The sequence below is a fragment of the Nylanderia fulva genome, unplaced genomic scaffold (genome assembly GCF_048542155.1).
Source record: "Nylanderia fulva isolate GAGA-0341 unplaced genomic scaffold, ASM4854215v1 Scaffold157, whole genome shotgun sequence".
Taxonomy (NCBI): Eukaryota; Metazoa; Arthropoda; class Insecta; order Hymenoptera; family Formicidae; genus Nylanderia; species Nylanderia fulva.
The window spans coordinates 187,380-208,837 of NW_028189806.1; the positions used below are offsets into that span (position 1 = coordinate 187,380).

Genomic DNA, 21,458 nt, shown 5'->3' on the forward strand with positions numbered 1-21,458 from the left:
CAGTAATAATTTAAAATATGATATTTAGTATTAAGGCAGAAAATCTATAACTTGGCAAAAATAATCTTATTTATTTTATGATCTCCTTCGACAGCGCACTGCTGATTTCACTAAAACATCTGATAGCTATTACATTGACTTTGCAACCATATTTTCTAATTGTATTCCGATTAACTTCTTCACAATTATTTTTATTAATCAGTGTAATTTCTGTAATATGTAATGTTACGAAAATTGTATGTTACTTTGCACTTATTATTATATTAATTTTATAAATATAATTAACTTTTTTATAATTTTTATTATTAGCACAAAATACATATTTATAAATATATAATTTTAATATTGATTGATATAATATAAAAAACACTGATGTATACCTTAATTATATATTAAATAATGCAGAACATTACACAAAACATTTTAAAACTATTATAGTTATATATAATGAATATTTCAGATTTTTATACGATAATGAATAAAATAGACAAAAATATAAAATAATATCAATTGTGTGTATGTGTGTGTAAAATGAAGACAAGTAATAAGTCATAATGAGTCAATGATCGATATTTATCAATTTGTTGCATATTGAATATCATCCAACTATCCTCTTGAAAAAATAATAGTTTTCATTTTCTGCTTGAATTTGCGCATACCATGGAATATAAAAAAATCGTAAAAATCGGGATATGTTTCTGTAATATAAGTAATAGGTAAGCAATCAATCTCTAATTCATTAATATTTTCTATGGACCATCGGAAAAATGTTTCGTACACCGGATGACAATAATCTCGTATTATTATTTTTATGAGAGGATAATGCTTTTTCAAATCCCAATTATGCAAGTAACGTAGATCATCATCTGTTTGTGATTCTGCAATTTCCCTCATAAAATTAATAAAACTTGAGCGATGTAATTGGCATAATCCCAATTATGCAAGTAACGTAGATCATCATCTGTTTGTGATTCTGCAATTTCCCTCATAAAATTAATAAAACTTGGGCGATGTAATTGGCTAAATTCACAAAAAATTTAAAATATGTAGAAAAACATTACAAATACGTGAAAATTGTTTGTGTAATATTTATGTTATAAAACATTTTAATAAATTCAGAAATAAATATTTTTATCGGCTCTCAATATAAATAATATAAGTATGCTGTCTTCTAAGCTGGGCAATAGAGCCAAGGAAACGAAACGAAAAATTAATTAAACGGAACTGTATCTCAATTTGAGATCCCAAAGTTCCACATATAAATTAATTTCGAAACTTACATATGGAGAAATAAGCGAGAAAAATATAGGTCCGAAAAGTCGCTGAAGCGGGAATCGAACCCGCGTCTTTCACTTTCCGGGCGACTGCTCTTACCAACTAAGCTATTCAGACCCTTTCGATCCTATATTTTTCATTTGCCTTTTTAGTAGATGTTAGTAAATACCGCCGTGATTAGCCCAAGGCGTGAATAAACTCAGAAATAAATATTTTTATCGGCTCTCAATATAAATAATATAAGTATGCTTTAATTAATTTTTCGTTTCGTTTCCTTGGCTCTATTGCCCAGCTTAGAAGATAGCATACTTATATTATTTATATTGAGAGCCGATAAAAATATTTATTTCTGAGTTTATTCACGCCTTGGGCTAATCACGGCGGTATTTACTAACATCTACTAAAAAGGCAAATGAAAAATATAGGATTGAAAGGGTCTGAATAGCTTAGTTGGTAAGAGCAGTCGCCCGGAAAGTGAAAGACGCGGGTTCGATTCCCGCTTCAGCGACTTTTCGGACCTATATTTTTCTCGCTTATTTCTCCATATGTAAGTTTCGAAATTAATTTATATGTGGAACTTTGGGATCTCAAATTGAGATACAGTTCCGTTTAATTAATTTTTCGTTTCGTTTCCTTGGCTCTATTGCCCAGCTTAGAAGACAGCATACTTATATTATTTTAATAAATACTAAGAAACAAAATATAAAATTGCATTTTTCTTTATAAATTTATATATCTATTTATATATCTTATATTTATATTATGATAATAAAGAATATAACATAATTTTAAATGCTATTAAATAATATATTATTTAATTTTTCATTAAAGCACTAAAACAGATTATATTTGAACAAAGTATTGGGAGAGTTATAAAATGATTTTGAACAATAACAAAACAAATTAAAAGAAAATAAAGACAAAACAAAAAATCAGAAAAATAAGTAGGTAGATCTACGAGAGAAGAATAATGAAAAATGGAGAAGGTAATTGTTCGCGAGCCGAGAGTACAAAGTCCGGCTACGAACGAAATCAGCTGATATCGCTCGAAGGAGCGAAGGACACAGGAAGCGGAAAGAAAAAAAAGAACACAAACTAGGAAGCGAACGTAAGAGAGAGAGAGAGAGATCGAAGACGATCAGAATCGGGCTCTGAGCGGGCCCGAGAGAGGAAGAGAGAGGAACACGAAAATCGTTACAGAAATGGACAGGAAATCGGGAGAAAGAAAGGAACATTCAGAAACGTAATTTTCCTTTTGTTGTGTCGTTAAATTACTAATTTATTTTGCACTGAATCCTAATCTTTAATTTTAATATCGCGTATTGCAATTATTTCGATTCACTCTTAGCGATGATTATTCCGGTCAGATTCGCTTCGATTCTCGAAAAAGACTGACTCGTCGTTCGAACGAGCGCTGACGATTACCTCAATATTGAGAAGGGAGAATATAATAGAAGACCTGTCTTTTAAAACGGTGACACAAACAAGTAATAAACGACGAAAATACAAAACAAGTCATCAACGAAGAAGATACAATATCGGACATGACTTGATATAAAAATAACGGACATAATATTGACAAAATTATTTGTTCCATCCTGAACATACCGCCCGCCTTGAAACGACAGTTTTAAAAGGAGAAGAAACTCCAAACAAAATCTTTTAAAGAAAGGAAAGTAACAAAGCTGCGATAAAGAAGAAAAAAAAGAAAAAAAAATTAAAGCTGATTTCGAGGCGGGTTATACGTTGTTTACATTAATCGTTGCATGTCGTCGCAGTGGTTTCTAACTTGTCGACATTGATAGGTAATAAACATATTTTGACTATTGGACGCTTATACGTGGATGACGCGGTTTTGACGGTTACGACGCGGACTAATCCATCTAGGCCAGCGTGGCATTGTATTATGCGACCTAACTCCCATTTGCAGGGCGGTAGCAAAGGGTTATGAAGCAGAACGAGTTGTCCGACGTGAATAGCATTTTGCGCGAGCTTATTCCATTTAAATCTTTGTTGCAATGTGTTGACATAGTCGTGTTGCCAAAGTTTCCAAAATCTCTCGGTGAGTTGTCGAACGATTTGCCATCGCGACAGACGATTTTCTTTGATTTCAAGAACGGAAGGTTCTGGAATCGCAGTTAACGCGGATCCGATCAAGAAGTGACCGGGAGTAAGTGGCTCGTAATCTTCGACCGTGTCATGAAGCGGTGCGATCGGTCGCGAGTTAAGGCACGCTTCAATATTGCATAAGAGAGTCGTAAACTCTTCAAAGGTCAGAGTGTGTGTCCCCATTACCCGGCGTAAATGATGTTTTACGCTCCGCACTCCAGCCTCTCACAATCCGCCGAAGTGAGGAGATGAAGGCGGCAGAAAATGCCATTGAACTTTCTCGGAGGCAGTGCGATTTAATAGATTCGGATCTCGGAGCGTTGCGCGAAATGCAGCGGCGAGTTCGCAATCGGCTCTGACAAACGTGGTACCATTGTCGGAGTAGATCGACTCAGGAAGTCCTCGTCTTGCACAGAATCGCGCGTAAGCTCCCAAAAACGCAGAAGTGGAGTAACCGTCCACGACTTCGAGATGTACGGCTCGGGAGGCCATGCAAACGAATAGCGCGATGTAAGCCTTGGTGGCAGAGCGTCCGCGACCGGATAATGCTCGAATTGACACGGGTCCGGCGTAATCCAACCCGCAATGCAAGAACGCGCGAGTGGGAGCGTTAACGCGTACGGAAGGTAAATTTCCCATGAGTTGCACGGGATGAACGGCTTTTTCGCGAGTACAGGCTACGCATTGATGAATGACTGATTTTATTAAAGTTCGAGCGCGCAGAATCCAGAACTCCTGTCGTAAGGTGGCAAGAGTTAATTGCGTTCCAGCATGGAGCGATCGTAAATGAGCATGCCGAATGATTAATTTAATCAATGGATGAGAAGAAAGGATTACCGGGTGCTTTGCTGTAAATGGAATGGAGGCGTGAGATAACCGCCCGCCAACGCGGATTAATTGATCGTCGCCAATAAACAGATTGAGGGTTAAAAGCGCGCTTCTTGACGAGATTTTTTTGTTATTTAATAACGCGTCTCGCTCGAGCGGAAAAACATTTTCTTGAATTCGTTTTAGCCAGAATTCTTTCGCTTTCTGGCATTCGTCAGCGGTCAATGCGGCTGAATTGGTTTTGAATCTCTGATGTAATACAATGGGATGACGCAAGCGATGAATGTACCGCATTACATACGCGGTGATGCGAATCAATTTTGTCCACGAGGAATATCGCGAGGCGAGATCCCAGGGTTCGACCGATCGCATGAGATGACTGAGAACGTGAGACTTTTGGTCGAGCTCAGTTTCGTGTACCAGCGGATCGGTTTGAGTCGGCCATTCCGAAGACGGCATAAGTAGCCATTCGGGCCCGCGCCACCATAGAGTATGGGATGCTAGCGAATGACCGGAGATTCCTCGCGATGCGCAGTCGGCAGGATTTTCGTGAGTCGAAATATGTCGCCATGTTGCGGATAGAATTCGCGTTTGGATTTGTGACACACGGTTTGAGACAAAGGTCTTCCAGCGGGAAGGATGTTGATTTACCCATGCTAACACAATAGTTGAATCAGTCCAACAGTAGCAGGACACGTCAGGAATGTGAAGGGAATTACGAACAAATTCAATTAATCGAGCCATTAATAAGGCCGCAGATAATTCTAGTCGCGGAATACTTAAGGTTTTTACTGGGGCGACCTTTGATTTGCTCATTAATAAATTTACATTGATTTCGCCGGAGAGCGATATAATACGCATGTAAACGGCAGCGTCGTACGCCGCGTTCGACGCGTCGGAAAAACCGTGGAGTTCGCAATGTACGGTGTCAGAGCCTCGCTGAATCCACCGATTAAGCTGAAGACCGTTGACTTCAGTTAAAGATGTTTGAAGTACATTCCATTGATCTAGCAGTGGAGGGGGGAGTTGATCGCCCCACTCTAATTTACATTGCCATAATTTTTGCAAAAATATCTTGGCATTAATTGTCACTGGAGTGCTCCAACCTAACGGGTCGAAGAATTTAGCAATGGCTGATAGAATGGATCTTTTAGTGGTGACGTCAACAATCGGAAACGACACATTGAACCGAAATATATCAGATGCTGGATTCCAGCTAATGCCAAGAATTTTTAATTGCTCATCGAATTGCAACGGTTTATTACATGCTAATCCGTGATCCTCGACTGCTATATCATTGAGAAGGTGGACGGAATTGCTCGACCATTTTCGTAATTCGAAAAGTCCGCATTTTAACAAAGCACAGACTTGACTTCGCATTTGTCGAAGGAGAGGAATATCGTCCGCTCCGAATAAAACGTCGTCGACGTATATGTTATCCTGTAATACCGGAACCGCGAGCGGAAACGAATGGCCTTCGTCGAGAATGAGCTGCCGAAGTACGCGCAAAGCAAGAAATGGAGCAGACGCGGTGCCGTACGTTACTGTCGTTAATTGATACTCTTTGGCGCATTCGGTTTCGCTGTCAGCCCACAATATTCTCTGATAATCGACGTCGCGAGAATCGACTGAAATTTGGCGATACATTTTTGCGATGTCGGCCGAGTAAACATAACGAAATTGTCGCCACCGCAGTACGACGGCTGAGAGATCCGTCTGCAGTTTTGGGCCAGTAAGTAAATGGTCATTTAATGATGTAGAGTTCGTCGTTATACTAGACGCGTTAAATACGACTCTCAAACGTGTCGTGACGCTACTCTCGCGAATGACCGGGTGATGCGGAATGTATACGCACTGCGTTGAAAACGCTCTTGAACTTGTCACCTCTCTCATGTGTCCAAGGGCTTCATACTCGTGCAGAAATTTCGTGTATTCTAATTTTAACTCGTTGCTGCTTTTGAACCGACGATGTACGCTCTTGAGGAGACGTTCGGCTGTGTTGCGCGATTGACCTATGTCGATCGGAGGGCCTTTTCGGAACGGAAGGCGGACAACGTATCGCCCGTCGGCGCAACGCGAATGAGTTGTGAGAAAGTGTTCCTCACATTGCTGCTCTTCTGGGCTGAGGATCGCACGCTGAGGGATTTCCTCAATTTCCCAGAATCTGCGCAGTTCACTTTCTAGAGATAGCGCATTTGCACAATGTTGCACGGATATGGATCGGCGTGATGAAATACCGGACATCGGTCCCGAGAGTATCCATCCGAAAATAGTGTTTTGCGCAAGCGGTGTCCCCTTATCCCCTCTTCGCACACCGTCTACAATTAATTCGCTATATAGATCCGCACCGATAATAAGGTCAATGCGATCGGGGCTGGTAGGGTCGGGATCCGCGAGCGTGAGATCGGATAAATGATTCCAATCGCTCGTTGAGCTTATTAGCGGCGGCGTGTATTTAGTCAGTGAGTGCATTATTGACGCGGTGCTTGTAAGAGTCGGATAGGAGGCATCGCGTGGAGACAATTTAATTTGAGCCGCGAAACGACAGGTACCGGCATCGACTCCGCCGACGGCGGAGATTGAAATAGGTAGTTTGATACGACGCAATTTTAGAGTTTGGACAATTTGTTCGGTAATAAAGGTTATTTCGGATCCTTGATCGAGTAAAGCTCGAGCGATAACTGTTCGACCTGAAGGAGATCCGATTTTTACGCGCGCGGTTGCGAGAAGAACGGAAGGGCGAGATTGTAATCTTGACGCAGAAAACAACGACGTGGCATTATCGGTCATTATCTCCGATGTCGACTTTGATGTCGTAGGAAGAACAGTCTCGGTTGCCGACGGCGAGGACTCGGAGTGAAGCATAGAATGATGCTTCCGTTGACAAGCGCGACAAGAGTACTTGCTCGGACAGGCTTGGACAGCATGCTTCGCACTCAAGCAATTTACGCAACGTTTTGCCTGTTTGACTATTTCTAAGCGCTGAGTCGGAGTCTTTTGAATAAAGAGCGCGCACTTATTTATAAAATGAGATCCCTTACAAACGGGACACGACGCAGCCGATGAAGCGGAGGCGGTATTGCTGTTTATCTTTTGTGATCGCGTAGGCTTCGTGAGGCTGAGAGGAGTGAGTTCTTCGAGAGCGCGCGCACGAGAGGAGATAACACGATCCAAATCTTCGTATGTCGGAATATCACTATTGTCACTTCCTCTGAGTTTCCAGGCTTTCCGCGTTGAATGATCTAGTTTTTGCGAAACGCAGTAGACTAGCATGTCGCTTAGAATCTCCGCGGGCGTACGATTTAATGTTTTGAGCGATGCGAGGGCTCGATTCGCTTTATCCCGTAATTCGTTTAGTTCAAACGCGTTTTCGCGAGAAACTGTCGGCATATTATATAGGGCAGACACATGCACTTCAATTAATCGACGTTTATTTTCGTAACGAGACACTAGAGCTTTCCATGCTATTTCGAAGTTGTCTGCAGTGATTGGAGTGTTCTTTATTGATTCGAGAGCGCGACCCGTAAGGCTCGAAACGAGAAAATGCATCCGTGCAAAATTTGACAGGTCTTTGTTCATGATGATAAGAGACGTGAAACGATCTCGAAAACTTTCCCAGTCTTCACACTTACCGGAAAACGGAGAAATAAGAATTGGCGGCAAGTGAGATAATGAGAACGACTCATCGCGTTTACTAACTACGGAGCCGAACGACGAGTTTGCGTTAGCCGTCGGCTCGATCGCCTCGAGACACTCGGCCATGTAGTCCAGCGTGTTTTGGTAAATGTCTTCGTAATCATCGGGCTGCTGCTTTTTGAAGTAATCCATGGTTTCCCTTTTAGCTTCTGGAATAGCATGGATTAATGCTGTGTGAGTTTGAAGGCACTGGGACCAGGTTTCTTTTAGCGTGGAAACTCGCGATCGGATTTTTGCACTTGTCAAATTGTTCTTCCCGATTTTTTTGAAATTGTCTAATGAACGAGCAACCAAATGAAGCAGCGCTTGCTGCGCTGAGATGAGTTCACTCATTTTGCCAATAAATTAGTTAGTTCCGCACGACACTGAGATGAGAGTACCGCTCGGATATCCTATCCGGCTCGAAGGACCAAAATTATGTTCGCGAGCCGAGAGTACAAAGTCCGGCTACGAACGAAATCAGCTGATATCGCTCGAAGGAGCGAAGGACACAGGAAGCGGAAAGAAAAAAAAGAACACAAACTAGGAAGCGAACGTAAGAGAGAGAGAGAGAGATCGAAGACAATCAGAATCGGGCTCTGAGCGGGCCCGAGAGAGGAAGAGAGAGGAACACGAAAATCGTTACAGAAATGGACAGGAAATCGGGAGAAAGAAAGGAACATTCAGAAACGTAATTTTCCTTTTGTTGTGTCGTTAAATTACTAATTTATTTTGCACTGAATCCTAATCTTTAATTTTAATATCGCGTATTGCAATTATTTCGATTCACTCTTAGCGATGATTATTCCGGTCAGATTCGCTTCGATTCTCGAAAAAGACTGACTCGTCGTTCGAACGAGCGCTGACGATTACCTCAATATTGAGAAGGGAGAATATAATAGAAGACCTGTCTTTTGAAACGGTGACACAAACAAGTAATAAACGACGAAAATACAAAACAAGTCATCAGCGAAGAAAATACAATATCGGACATGACTTGATATAAAAATAACGGACATAATATTGACAAAATTATTTGTTCCATCCTGAACAGTAATGGAAAAGAGATGTTAGATATTTAATAACCTGTTAAAAAAGATTAGAAAACAAATAAAAAATAGCAAAAGATGCAATTAAAAGAAAAGAAATTATAAGAATTATGGACAATATACATATATAAATAAGGGAAATAATAAAAAGAATAAAAATAATTTTAAAAATTATTTTCAAAAAATAACAAATTATGAAACAAAAATAAACAAAACAACAATGAATCTGCATATGAAAGAGAGACAACGATAAATCAACAACTTCTTTCTACAAAAGCGGTTTTCATAGTAAAAATAATAAAATTAAAAATAAATTTAGTAGAAAAACAAAAAATAGCGGAATTGTAAAACTAAAAAACACCATTATGAAATAATGTCAGAAGAAGCAAGAAAATTAAGGGACATTTTATAAAACTTCTATTATTATATTATAGGTACATTATTTAAGTTATGTAATTTTATTTTTTTTATATTATATTCTATATTGTATTACTCACTTGCTATTTGTATATAAGCGAACGATTTTCCAAAATATTTGTTTGGTTAAGGCGTGTTGCATCATACGCAGTATAAAGGGTGCTACGATTTAAATCAAAATTATATATATTAGATGTATTTTAAATATATATATTTATTATAATGGTTGCTTGTAAACATTGATTTTAGTGATTTTATAAAGAAAAATTATATATATATATATATATATATATATATTGTAACCGTTAATTTTATATTGTCTGTCGGATCGAAAAGGATCCGGGAGATACGGCCGATGTAAGTGGCCGACGGCACACCTTCAGCGCGGAAAGCGGGAAATTCGCGTAAACACAAAAATTAGGTTTGATTGGGCGCCAGGCGCGAGATTCGCGCCACTCTGAAATTTACAAATCGACAAATGACCTTTATAATCAGTAAAGTATCCCGAAAATTTCCGCGACGGCGATAATCGACTCGCTCAGATCGTCAGGGGGTAGAGGGGGGAGTTCGGACGGGAGAAAAAACGGAATTCGAGAGAGGCTATTTGAAATCCTCAAATATAACAAACATTAAGTATATTTAAACAATGATGAACGAAGATAGACAGAGAAGTAATTGTATAAAAACTTGAGTACAATGTTAGGTCAAGAAAGAAAAAAAATCAATAGTCCTTCGATATACTACGAAGTGAACTCCGTTTTCGTGACGCCGAAATACAAATAAGTGAGGCCGTAATTCGATTCGAACAATATAATACGGCGTATGTACGGCCGAGACGCGGCGCGTTGTTATTGTTCCGCACCTTTGAAACGACCCGACGCGAGGATATCGGACGACACGCGGGACCCGGAAGTAAATTCGCACGCCTACGTGTCGAATAATTATTAACGCACGAGACTTAATAAGGTCCGTGCGGCGTAATTAATTCCGAGGGTTTTAGGCAATACAAAATTTCCGTAAACTCGAGTCGGTCCCACGCGACTTCCTTTGAGATCGCTCACGCCGGTCGTCCCTCGCAATATTTTACAAAGAATCCGAAGACGGCACGGATAAGGATATGCGCGAGAAAGAATACGCTATTTCGGATGCGTGACTCTAAACAATTTTCTATTCTCGGATATAGAAATTCTAATAAACAAGAACGACACAGTAATAACGAGACGATACTTTAATTTTACATTAACGTGACCAAAATCGCGGCGACTGTCGGCGTATCCGCGGGAGAGAGAGCCTCTCTTAATATACGCGCGGGAGAGAGCACGCGGTCGGCCGGGCGCCGGGATAAATTCTACGCGGAACGAAACTCTAAATCAAACTCTCAAAATCACGAAATTACCGGTGAATCTAATAACCGGCCGCGGCCGTGACACGCTTCTCTCCCGAATACGGTACTCACGAAAAGAATTTAGCGGATTTACAAAGTATATAGGGCCGTTCGTCTCACCGGTATCGCCGGGTCCTCGTATTCTTCGGCATTCGCGCAGGAACCTCTGCTCTCTGGAACGCCTCGCCGAACAGTGACGAGCAAGAGGCCTGCCGGGATCACGCCGATAATAAATTTGGCATTTTTCCACCCGTGGCGTTCCTTATCCTGGCAGGGCCGCCGGGTGCCCCGCGGGGCCCTGCGAATTTTCTTGATGTAAAGTTTCTCTCGCCGTTCCTCTTTTCTTCCGCATTGAGTTCTGTTGTTCCTTTATAGGGGCCGTCGGGAAGACTCCTACGAGCGCGCCTCTTTGCGATTCCTCCCAAAAATCCGCCAGATCGATTGTTTGATCGATGGTGGAATTTCTGTGTATCCGGATCTGCGGGGCTCGAGGCAGGGTATCTCCCGCGCCTTTCGTTTCCGGGGCTCTCTCGCCTCTCGCGAGAGAGTGGCCATCCCCGTCTCTGGCCGGAATCTCTGCGGAAGAAGGAACATTTTACGGCGGTACCCAAGTTCTTAACGGGAAGAGCAATCCAGGAAATCTATGTGAAAATAATATTTACCGGGCGTGATCCGGACTTGGTGGTCTCTGCTCGGTACTAAATCGTCCTCTTCGTCCTCTCCGTCCTCTCACTTTTTCTCTCTATTGGTTTCTTCGGTTGAGACACGTACCCTATGCAAAATTGCTCGCCGAAAACGCCAAAAATCGCTCAAACAAAAATCATACAAAAAGTAATTCGCGAAAGGAATGCGCAAAGCGCATCCTCCGACGCGGTAGAGAACGCAAAAATGATTTTTCGGGTGCTCTCTTTCTCTCTCAAAGATTGGCGAGAGAGCAAAGGTTCCCGAATTTCCCGCCTTCCCGGCCGGGCCTTCGGCCCTTGTGACGGACAGTACAAAATGTCACGTCACAATATACAGGGTGAGTCATTTTAATCTATGGACCCGAATATGGACCAGATTGGGCTGGAGACGTCGACACGAGACGTTCCACCACAGGCTACACATTCGTACTGCAAAGAGGAGCAATCTCATGGTGCAGCAAGAGACAATCTACAGTCGCATTGTCGACAACAGAAGCAGAATATTTGGCCGTCGGAGCGGCCTGTTAAGAAGCGATCTGGCTCCGCTCGCTACTGAGGGAACTGAATCCCTCGGCGATAGCTGAGCCGACTACAATATACAGCGACAACCAAAGTGCAATAAAATTAAGTGAGAACAATGCGTATCGTGCCCGATCAAAGCACATAGAAACTCGTCATCAATTCATTAGACAAAAGGTGAAAGAACGAAATTTGTCATTATCTAAAATGTCTTTTAATTTAATAGGTCCGCAGAATAACAAGATGAAACGATAATCCGTGGCTTTAAATCTAGCATAGTGCTCAATACCTCTAATCTTTTGATGGAATTCGTCGGGCTGTTGAAATCTTATTTCCTCCATTCGGCTTGATAATATCCTCTTCTGACTGCTACTAAGATGCGTATTAAAATCAGATATCATCCAATTAAACGTTTCATGACTCCTAGATAACACAAATGCATCGAGTCGAGAAGAAAATCATTGACCATGTTCACTGACGGCTGTATGTATATTAAAGGTGATGCTGCTGTATGATGCTCCACATGTGAAAAATTTCGGAAACTTTCATCGGTTCTTTTAGAAGAATTAATGTCTAAATATGTGGCAATTTTATGATGAGTTTGACGTTCTACCAGACATCGTTCGCAACCATATTTTGCGTTGTGACCGGTGTCACAGATAAAACACTTTATATTTATATTATAATATTTGTTATTAATAACTATGCCTCTATTTTGCAGGATATTGACCTCAGCAATGAAATCCTTCAAAAACAAATTGACTGATTTTGGTTTGCTATTTCCCACATAAGCAGCAGCTACGAAAGGCTTATAAATATCCGGCTTGAAATGTATTTTAATTAGAATAGGCCACATAGATTTTGTACTCGATTTAAATAATTTTATTCCATCAATATTAACTTGTAATTCCATAGTACTATTGTTAGGATGGATTTCCGAATTGATGCAAAATTGCAATCCTTGTTCGATACCAAAATACGAATATTCTCCATTTGTAATGTTATCGTAGTCTTCCATTTTGTGTATTTCATAATATGAAATATTGCTTTTAAAAAACGTTGTCGATGATCTTGGTAATGTAGGCAAAAGTCTTGGTTGAAGGATTTTGAGCAATTTATCCATATGTACGAATGGAATCCTGCATTCAATAGCCCACGATCGTAGTTTGCATATTTCATCGATTTCTTCATCAATTGTATTATCATTATTATACTCGTCACTCTGATCAGAAATTGATAATGATGATAATGATTGATCGCTATTATTATTATCAATTTCTTCATGTACAGTGTGAGTTTCAGAAGTACTTGTATTAGAATCATTCAAATCTTCTACTGCTCCTACGTTTGTATTTTCCATATGATCTATATTCGAAATAATAAAATACTTTCTCACTGCTATATATATACAGGGTGAGTCATTTTAATCTATGGACCCGAATATCTTCCAAATTACGGTATCTACGAAAAAATGGTTTAGATAAAAGTTGACCAGGACAGAGAGGGTCATTCAATCGTACCATTGGTTTTGACCTTGAGGTCAATTTTGAAGGTTATTTCAAGGTCACGATGGCTTTTTTAAATGGGACACCCTATTTTTGACTGCGGATTTTGAAAGAGCGGAAAATTTTACATCAAACTTGTCTTATAAAAAAAAATTGTTTTTGCGACCTTGGAAAGGTCAAAAATAAAGATGAAATGCCTGAAAAACGATCTGGTGTATTTTTTCTGAAATGACGTGGTTTTCTGGGTAACACAAATGTGCATAATGCTTAAACAAAGTCAATGAATTGTAAAAGTGTAAATCACTTTGACTAGCTTGACCTTGAGGTCAATTTTCAAGGTTGTTTGAGGTTTATAACGCATTTTTTTATTAGTAAACCCTATTTTTGACCGCAGAATCCGTTTCTTGACAATGGACTCTTAAACAATGGCACATTTTACATGAGCATAAGAATTTTTTAGTTTTTCGACCTGACCTTTTGAAGGTCATATCAAGGTCAAAAGCACTTTTATCTTACTTTTAGCGTTACCCGAAAACAACGACGTGGACGTAGTAAGTTCTGTTTCCTTTAGGGTGCTTGATTATCGCGAGTCCCCTTGCCTCTCACGTCGGGATGCTTGATTACCGTGAGTCCCCTTGCCTCTCACGTCGGGGTGCCTGATTATCGTGAGTCCCTTTGCCTCTCACGTCGGAATGTTTGATTATCGTGAGTCCCCTTGCCTCTCACGTCGGGGTGCCTGATTATCGTGAGTCCCCTTGCCTCTCACGTCGAGGTGCCTGATTATCGTGAGTCCCCTTACCTCTCACGTCGGGGTGCTTGATTATTGTATTTCCCCTTGCCTCTCACTTCGGGGTGCTTAATTATCGTGAGTCCCCTTGCCTCTCACGTCGGGGAGCTTGATTATCGTGAGTCCCCTTGCCTCTCACGTCGGGGTGCTTGATTATTGTATGTCCCCTTGCCTCTCACGTCGGGGTGCCTGATTATCGTGAGTCCCCTTACCTCTCACGTCGGGGTGCTTGATTATCGTAAGTCCCCTTGCCTCTCACGTCGGGGTGCTTGATTATTGTATGTCCCCTTGCCTCTCACGTCGGGGTGCTTAATTATTGTATGTCCCCTTGCCTCTCACGTCGGGGTGCTTGATTATCGTGAGTCCCCTTGCCTCTCACGTCGGGGTGCTTGATTATCGTGAGTCCCCTTGCCTCTCACGTCGGGGTGCTTGATTATTGTAAGTCCCCTTACCTCTCACGTCGGGGTGCCTGATTGTCGTGAGTCCCCTTGCCTCTCACTGACACTGTAATTCAAATGAACTACCCACGGAGTAATTGTTCAAAATTACCTCCGTTGACTTCGAGACATAACTGCAATCTGTTTTGAAAACTATCCACAGTTCTAAGCAGGGTAGCTCTAGGAATGGCTGCACAAGCTCTACGAATGCGGTCCATAAAATCATGTCTTGTGGTTGGTCGTTCAGCAAAAACAACATTTTTCAAGTATCCCCATAAAAAGAAATCGGGCGACGTCAGATCTGGTGGGCAAGGAGCCCATTCAACTGGACCCCTTTGTCCAATCCGTCTGTCATTGTAACTGGCATTTAAAAAGGCACGTATAATGAGTGCATAATGCGGTGCAGCACCATCTTGTTGAAGCCACATTCTTGCTCTTGTTGCTAAGTCAACATCTTCTAATAAGCCTGGTAAGTGATCTCTTAGCAACGATAAGTAACTGTGTCTATCAATGTTTTCTTCAAAAAAATAAGGTCCAATCAAATAACCATTTACAATGCCGCACCACACCATAACACTCCATCGATTTTGATGATCTATTGGCTTATACCAGTGGGAATTAACATCTGACCAATAATGGCAGTTGTGTCTATTAAGTTGTCCGTCACTATAAAATTTAGTTTCATCTGAGAAAAGCACATACCTAAAAAAATTAGGATCATCGTGTAACATTTGTAAAGTCAACTGGCAAAAAGCAATACGCATCAGATGATGATTAGGCTGTAAAGCCTGCGTAAGAGTTATGTGGAAAGGGTGATAATTTAGAGCTCTTAAAATTCTAACAACAGTTTTTTGTGGTATACCTATTTCCCTTTCAATCTGGCGAGTACTAACATGAGGATTAAGGTGAACTGTTGCTAAAATAGTTACAGCTCGCGCATCATTTTCGTCATATTTATGATGTTGACGTTGACGAACAAGATGTCCATTGCGAGTTCTTTGGACTAAACTACGTATTGTCATATCAGTTGGATGTCGTCTTTCAGGAAAGGTATCGGATACCTTTTGACCTGACTTTTTGAAGGTCATATCAAGGATAAATGGAAATCCATTTTTACTACGAGAGCAGCGGATGTAAGGTATCCGATACCTAATGCTAATAATCAACGATTGAAAAAAACTAAACAATTACGTTTAATTTAAGATTTATAATTATTGTTATAATAGTTTTATTCCTTTTCTTTCTTACTCACTTCTGCATAATTGAAAAATTTACTATTTAAAGTTGCTTAAATTTAAAAATTCCAAACATACATACAGGGTATGTAGGTAATTACATTCACAAGTTACCTTTCCAGAATGGCTGATTATAGTCCTAATGAGATTGTTGATATTATATTAGTTTTAGGGGAGTGTCATAGCAATTACAATGCAGCATCAAGGCTTTATGCTCAACGTTTTCCTGAAAGGCGACATCCAACTGATATGACAATACGTAGTTTAGTCCAAAGAACTCGCAATGAACATCTTGTTCGTCAACGTCAACATCATAAATATGACGAAAATGATGCGCGAGCTGTAATTATTTTAGCAATAGTTCACCTTAATCCTCATGTTAGTACTCGCCAGATTGAAAGGGAAATAGGTATACCACAAAGAACTGTTGTTAGAATTTTAAGAGCTCTAAATTATCACCCTTTCCACATAACTCTTACGCAGGCTTTACAGCCTAATCATCATCTGATGCGTATTGCTTTTTGCCAGTGAGCTTTACAAATGTTACACGATAATCCTAATTTTTTTAGGTATGTGCTTTTCTCAGATGAAACTAAATTTTATAGTGACGGACAACTTAATAGACACAACTGCCATTATTGGTCAGATGTTAATCCCCACTGGTATAAGCCAATAGATCATCAAAATCGATGGAGTGTTATGGTGTGGTGCGGCATTGTAAATGGTTATTTGATTGGACCTTATTTTTTTGAAGAAAACATTGATAGACACAGTTACTTATCGTTGCTAAGAGATCACTTACCAGTCTTATTAGAAGATGTTGACTTAGCAACAAGAGCAAGAATGTGGCTTCAACAAGATGGTGCTGCACCGCATTATGCACTCATTATACGTGCTTTTTTAAATGCCAGTTACAATGACAGACGGATTGGACAAAGGGGTCCAGTTGAATGAGCTCCTTGCTCACCAGATCTGACGTCGCCCGATTTCTTTTTATGGGGATACTTGAAAAATGTTGTTTTTGCTGAACGACCAACCACAAGACATGATTTTATGGACCGCATTCGTAGAGCTTGTGCAGCCATTCCTAGAGCTACCCTGCTTAGAACTGTGGATAGTTTTCAAAACAGATTGCAGTTATGTCTCGAAGTCAACGGAGGTAATTTTGAACAATTACTCCGTGGGTAGTTCATTTGAATTACAGTGTCAGTGAGAGGCAAGGGGACTCACGACAATCAGGCACCCCGACGTGAGAGGTAAGGGGACTTACAATAATCAAGCACCCCGACGTGAGAGGCAAGGGGACTCACGATAATCAAGCACCCCGACAAGAGAGGCAAGGGGACTCACGATAATCAAGCACCCCGACGTGAGAGGCAAGGGGACATACAATAATTAAGCACCCCGACGTGAGAGGCAAGGGGACATACAATAATCAAGCACCCCGACGTGAGAGGCAAGGGGACTCACGATAATCAAGCACCCCGACGTGAAAGGCAAGGGGACTCACGATAATCAGGCACCCCGACGTGAGAGGCAAGGGGACATACAATAATCAAGCACCCCGACGTAAGAGGCAAGGGGACTCACGATAATCAAGCACCCCGACGTAAGAGGCAAGGGGACTCACGATAATTAAGCACCCCGACGTGAGAGGCAAGGGGAAATACAATAATCAAGCACCCCGACGTGAGAGGCAAGGGGAAATACAATAATCAAGCACCCCGACGTGAGAGGCAAGGGGACTCACAATAATCAGGCACCTCGACGTGAGAGGCAAGGGGACTCACGATAATCAAGCACCCCGACGTGAGAGGCAAGGGGACTCACGATAATCAAGCATCCCGACGTGAGAGGCAAGGGGACTCGCGATAATCAAGCACCCTAAAGGAAACAGAACTTACTACGTCCACGTCGTTGTTTTCGGGTAACGCTAAAAGTAAGATAAAAGTGCTTTTGACCTTGATATGACCTTCAAAAGGTCAGGTCGAAAAACTAAAAAATTCTTATGCTCATGTAAAATGTGCCATTGTTTAAGAGTCCATTGTCAAGAAACGGATTCTGCGGTCAAAAATAGGGTTTACTAATGAAAAAAATGCGTTATAAACCTCAATCAACCTTGAAAATTGACCTCAAGGTCAAGCTAGTCAAAGTGATTTACACTTTTACAATTCATTGACTTTGTTTAAGCATTATGCACATTTGTGTTACCCAGAAAACCACGTCATTTCAGAAAAAATACACCAGATCGTTTTTCAGGCATTTCATCTTTATTTTTGACCTTTCCAAGGTCGCAATAACAATTTTTTTTTATAAGACAAGTTTGATGTAAAATTTTCCGCTCTTTCAAAATCCGCAGTCAAAAATAGGGTGTCCCATTTAAAAAAACCATCGTGACCTTGAAATAACCTTCAAAATTGACCTCAAGGTCAAAACCAATGGTACAATTGAATGACCCTCTCTGTCCTGGTCAACTTTTATCTAAACCATTTTTTCGTAGATACCGTAATTTGGAAGATATTCGGGTCCATAGATTAAAATGACTCACCCTGTATATATATAGCAGTGAGAAAGTATTTTATTATTTCGAATATAGATCATATGGAAAATACAAACGTAGGAGCAGTAGAAGATTTGAATGATTCTAATACAAGTAATTCGGAAACTCACACTGTACATGAAGAAATTGATAATAATAATAGCGATCAATCATTATCATCATTATCAATTTCTGATCAGAGTGACGAGTATAATAATGATAATACAATTGATGAAGAAATCGATGAAATATGCAAACTACGATCGTGGGCTATTGAATGCAGGATTCCATTCGTACATATGGATAAATTGCTCAAAATCCTTCAACCAAGACTTTTGCCTACATTACCAAGATCATCGACAACGTTTTTTAAAAGCAATATTTCATATTATGAAATACACAAAATGGAAGACTACGATAACATTACAAATGGAGAATATTCGTATTTTGGTATCGAACAAGGATTGCAATTTTGCATCAATTCGGAAATCCATCCTAACAATAGTACTATGGAATTACAAGTTAATATTGATGGAATAAAATTATTTAAATCAAGTACAAAATCTATGTGGCCTATTCTAATTAAAATACATTTCAAGCCGGATATTTATAAGCCTTTCGTAGCTGCTGCTTATGTGGGAAATAGCAAACCAAAATCAGTCAATTTGTTTTTGAAGGATTTCATTGCTGAGGTCAATATCCTGCAAAATAGAGGCATAGTTATTAATAACAAATATTATAATATAAATATAAAGTGTTTTATCTGTGACACCGGTCACAACGCAAAATATGGTTGCGAACGATGTCTGGTAGAACGTCAAACTCATCATAAAATTGCCACATATTTAGACATTAATTCTTCTAAAAGAACCGATGAAAGTTTCCGAAATTTTTCACATGTGGAACATCATACAGCAGCATCACCTTTAATATACATACAGCCGTCAGTGAACATGGTCAATGATTTTCTTCTCGACTCGATGCATTTGTGTTATCTAGGAGTCATGAAACGTTTAATTGATGCTTGGATGATATCTGATTTTAATACGCATCTTAGTAGCAGTCAGAAGAGGATATTATCAAGCCGAATGGAGGAAATAAGATTTCAACAGCCCGACGAATTCCATCAAAAGATTAGAGGTATTGAGCACTATGCTAGATTTAAAGCCACGGATTATCGTTTCATCTTGTTATTCTGCGGACCTATTAAATTAAAAGACATTTTAGATAATGACAAATTTCGTTCTTTCACCTTTTGTCTAATGAATTGATGACGAGTTTCTATGTGCTTTGATCGGGCACGATACGCATTGTTCTCACTTAATTTTATTGCACTTTGGTTGTCGCTGTATATTGTAGTCGGCTCAGCTATCGCCGAGGGATTCAGTTCCCTCAGTAGCGAGCGGAGCCAGATCGCTTCTTGACAGGCCGCTCCGACGGCCAAATATTCTGCTTCTGTTGTCGACAATGCGACTGTAGATTGTCTCTTGCTGCACCATGAGATTGCTCCTCTTTGCAGTACGAATGTGTAGCCTGTGGTGGAACGTCTCGTGTCGACGTCTCCAGCCCAATCTGCGTCGCTGTATCCAGTGAGGTTAGTATTCCCCGTTGACGAGTATAGGAGTCTATAATCCTTTGTTCCTTTCAGGTATCTGAAGACCCTCTTGAGTGCAGTCCAGTGTGCTTTGCCAGGATTGGCAGTGAATCTCTCTAGTGAGGTTAGTGCACTTGCTATGTCAGGGCGAGTGCCTAGATAAACAAAGATTAGTGCCCCAAGTGCCTCTCGGTAGGGTATATGCTGCATTTTTTTTTTGTCTTTTGTTATCTTCGGTGACATATGCTTGTCCAATCTTTGGTTAGGATCAAGCGGTGTCAGAGCATGATTGCACTCGGTCATGTTGAATCTCTTTAGAATCTCATCGATGTATTCTGTTTGATCTATTGCAATGAGTCCTTTTGTTCTGTCTCTTGTGATTCTTATGCCAAGAAATCTGGATGCCTTTCCCAGATCCTTCATTTGAAACTTTTTCTTTAAATCTTCCTTTGTTGAGATTTTCAGGTCCTTGTCATTGGTTATTAGTAGCAGATCGTCAACGTATGTTGCTATTATGGCCATTCTGTTTTGCACTCTTTTGATGTACATTCCTTGGTTGACTTTGGAACGCGCGAAGCCCATGTTGATGAGTACGTCGTCAAGCTTTTTGTTCCATGCAAAACTACCTTGTTTTAGATCGTATATAGCTTTTCTTAATCTGCATACCTTTTCTTCTTGTCCTTTAGTTATGAAATCTTCGGGTTGTCTCATGTAAATTTCTTCGTCGAGGTCTCCATGCAGGAAAGCCGTCACTACGTCGAGGTGATCCAGATCGAGATTATATCTAGCAGTCAAGGTAAGTAGGCATCTAATCGTATTATAGTGCACTATAGCGGCATATGTCTCTTGAAAGTCTATGCCCTCCTGTTGCGCACAACCCTTTACTTACCTTATAATATTATGGCGCAACTGGCTCGAAGACTACATCACGGGAGTAAAGGTACTATTCAGAAGAGAGGAACAGATTCGCAGCCAATGACGGCCAGGCCAGGCGAGATTGGGGGTAAATGTATACGCGCGCAAACATTTAAATCGTGAACACAATCCAACCTGACATTACCTTATAGAGAAACTGCGGACATACATTTTAACCGGCAACGATTATATAAAAGAGACTCGACTGAATAGACAAATCGTTTTGGAAATTCAAAGAAATATTTGTATTGGTAAGTACAAATAATAAGTTACTGTATCTTTTATACATATTAAACGTATAATAAATAATATAGAATAATAGAGGTGTGGCGATTATATCGTCACATGCTTCCCCAAAAATCGAAAGCGAAAACACGTATATAAATACGGACATACATACATACGAACACTCACTAATAAACATAAATAAAATATAACAGACGAGACGAAAGACAAAAAACATCGAGACGTAACAGAAAGGAAATAAATGAATAGAACATTTTTGAA

At 40.3% G+C, this 21,458-nt stretch overlaps 5 protein-coding genes and 1 pseudogene across 5 annotated transcripts; 2 read left to right on the forward strand and 4 right to left on the reverse strand.

The window, feature by feature from the left end:
- Window positions 1–3,030: 3,030 nt before the first annotated feature.
- LOC146723974 (uncharacterized) lies at window positions 3,031–3,567 on the reverse strand. Its single transcript, XM_085480683.1, has one exon. It carries the CDS (start codon window positions 3,565–3,567, stop codon window positions 3,031–3,033), a length of 537 nt encoding a protein of 178 aa, XP_085336809.1.
- Window positions 3,568–3,609: 42 nt separating this feature from the next.
- On the reverse strand, window positions 3,610–8,241 carry LOC114943837 (uncharacterized). The gene has a single exon (XM_029319558.2). The coding sequence runs from the start codon at window positions 8,239–8,241 to the stop codon at window positions 3,610–3,612; it is 4,632 nt and encodes a 1,543-aa protein (XP_029175391.2).
- Window positions 8,242–12,097: 3,856 nt separating this feature from the next.
- On the reverse strand, window positions 12,098–13,462 carry LOC146723975 (uncharacterized). The gene is given in 3 exon segments (XM_085480684.1): window positions 12,098–12,345; window positions 12,348–13,304; window positions 13,396–13,462. Coding segments are annotated over 3 exon segments (1,272 nt in total).
- A 1,289-nt stretch (window positions 13,463–14,751) lies between these two features.
- On the reverse strand, window positions 14,752–15,432 carry LOC146723976 (uncharacterized). Its single transcript, XM_085480685.1, has one exon. The coding sequence runs from the start codon at window positions 15,430–15,432 to the stop codon at window positions 14,752–14,754; it is 681 nt and encodes a 226-aa protein (XP_085336811.1).
- Window positions 15,433–16,410: 978 nt separating this feature from the next.
- On the forward strand, window positions 16,411–17,091 carry LOC146723977 (uncharacterized; annotated as a pseudogene).
- Window positions 17,092–18,341: 1,250 nt separating this feature from the next.
- Window positions 18,342–19,713, forward strand: LOC146723978 (uncharacterized). The gene is made up of 2 exons (XM_085480686.1): window positions 18,342–18,408; window positions 18,500–19,713. The coding sequence occupies exons 1-2, from the start codon at window positions 18,342–18,344 to the stop codon at window positions 19,711–19,713; spliced, it is 1,281 nt and encodes a 426-aa protein (XP_085336812.1).
- The last annotated feature ends 1,745 nt before the right edge of the window (window positions 19,714–21,458 follow it).

What these genes read in the sequence shown, in the direction of transcription:
- LOC146723974 (XM_085480683.1), bottom strand. Translation starts at nt 3,567, where the DNA reads ATGGGGACACACACTCTGACCTTTGAAGAGTTTACGACTCTCTTATGC.
- LOC146723976 (XM_085480685.1), bottom strand. Translation starts at nt 15,432, where the DNA reads ATGCGTATTGCTTTTTGCCAGTTGACTTTACAAATGTTACACGATGAT.
- LOC114943837 (XM_029319558.2), bottom strand. Translation starts at nt 8,241, where the DNA reads ATGAGTGAACTCATCTCAGCGCAGCAAGCGCTGCTTCATTTGGTTGCT.
- LOC146723978 (XM_085480686.1), top strand. Translation starts at nt 18,342, where the DNA reads ATGGTACAATTGAATGACCCTCTCTGTCCTGGTCAACTTTTATCTAAA. An exon ending in ACCATTTTTTCGTAGATACC is followed by an intron (nt 18,409 to 18,499) that starts GTAATTTGGAAG and finishes TTTCGAATATAG; the next exon opens with ATCATATGGAAAATACAAAC.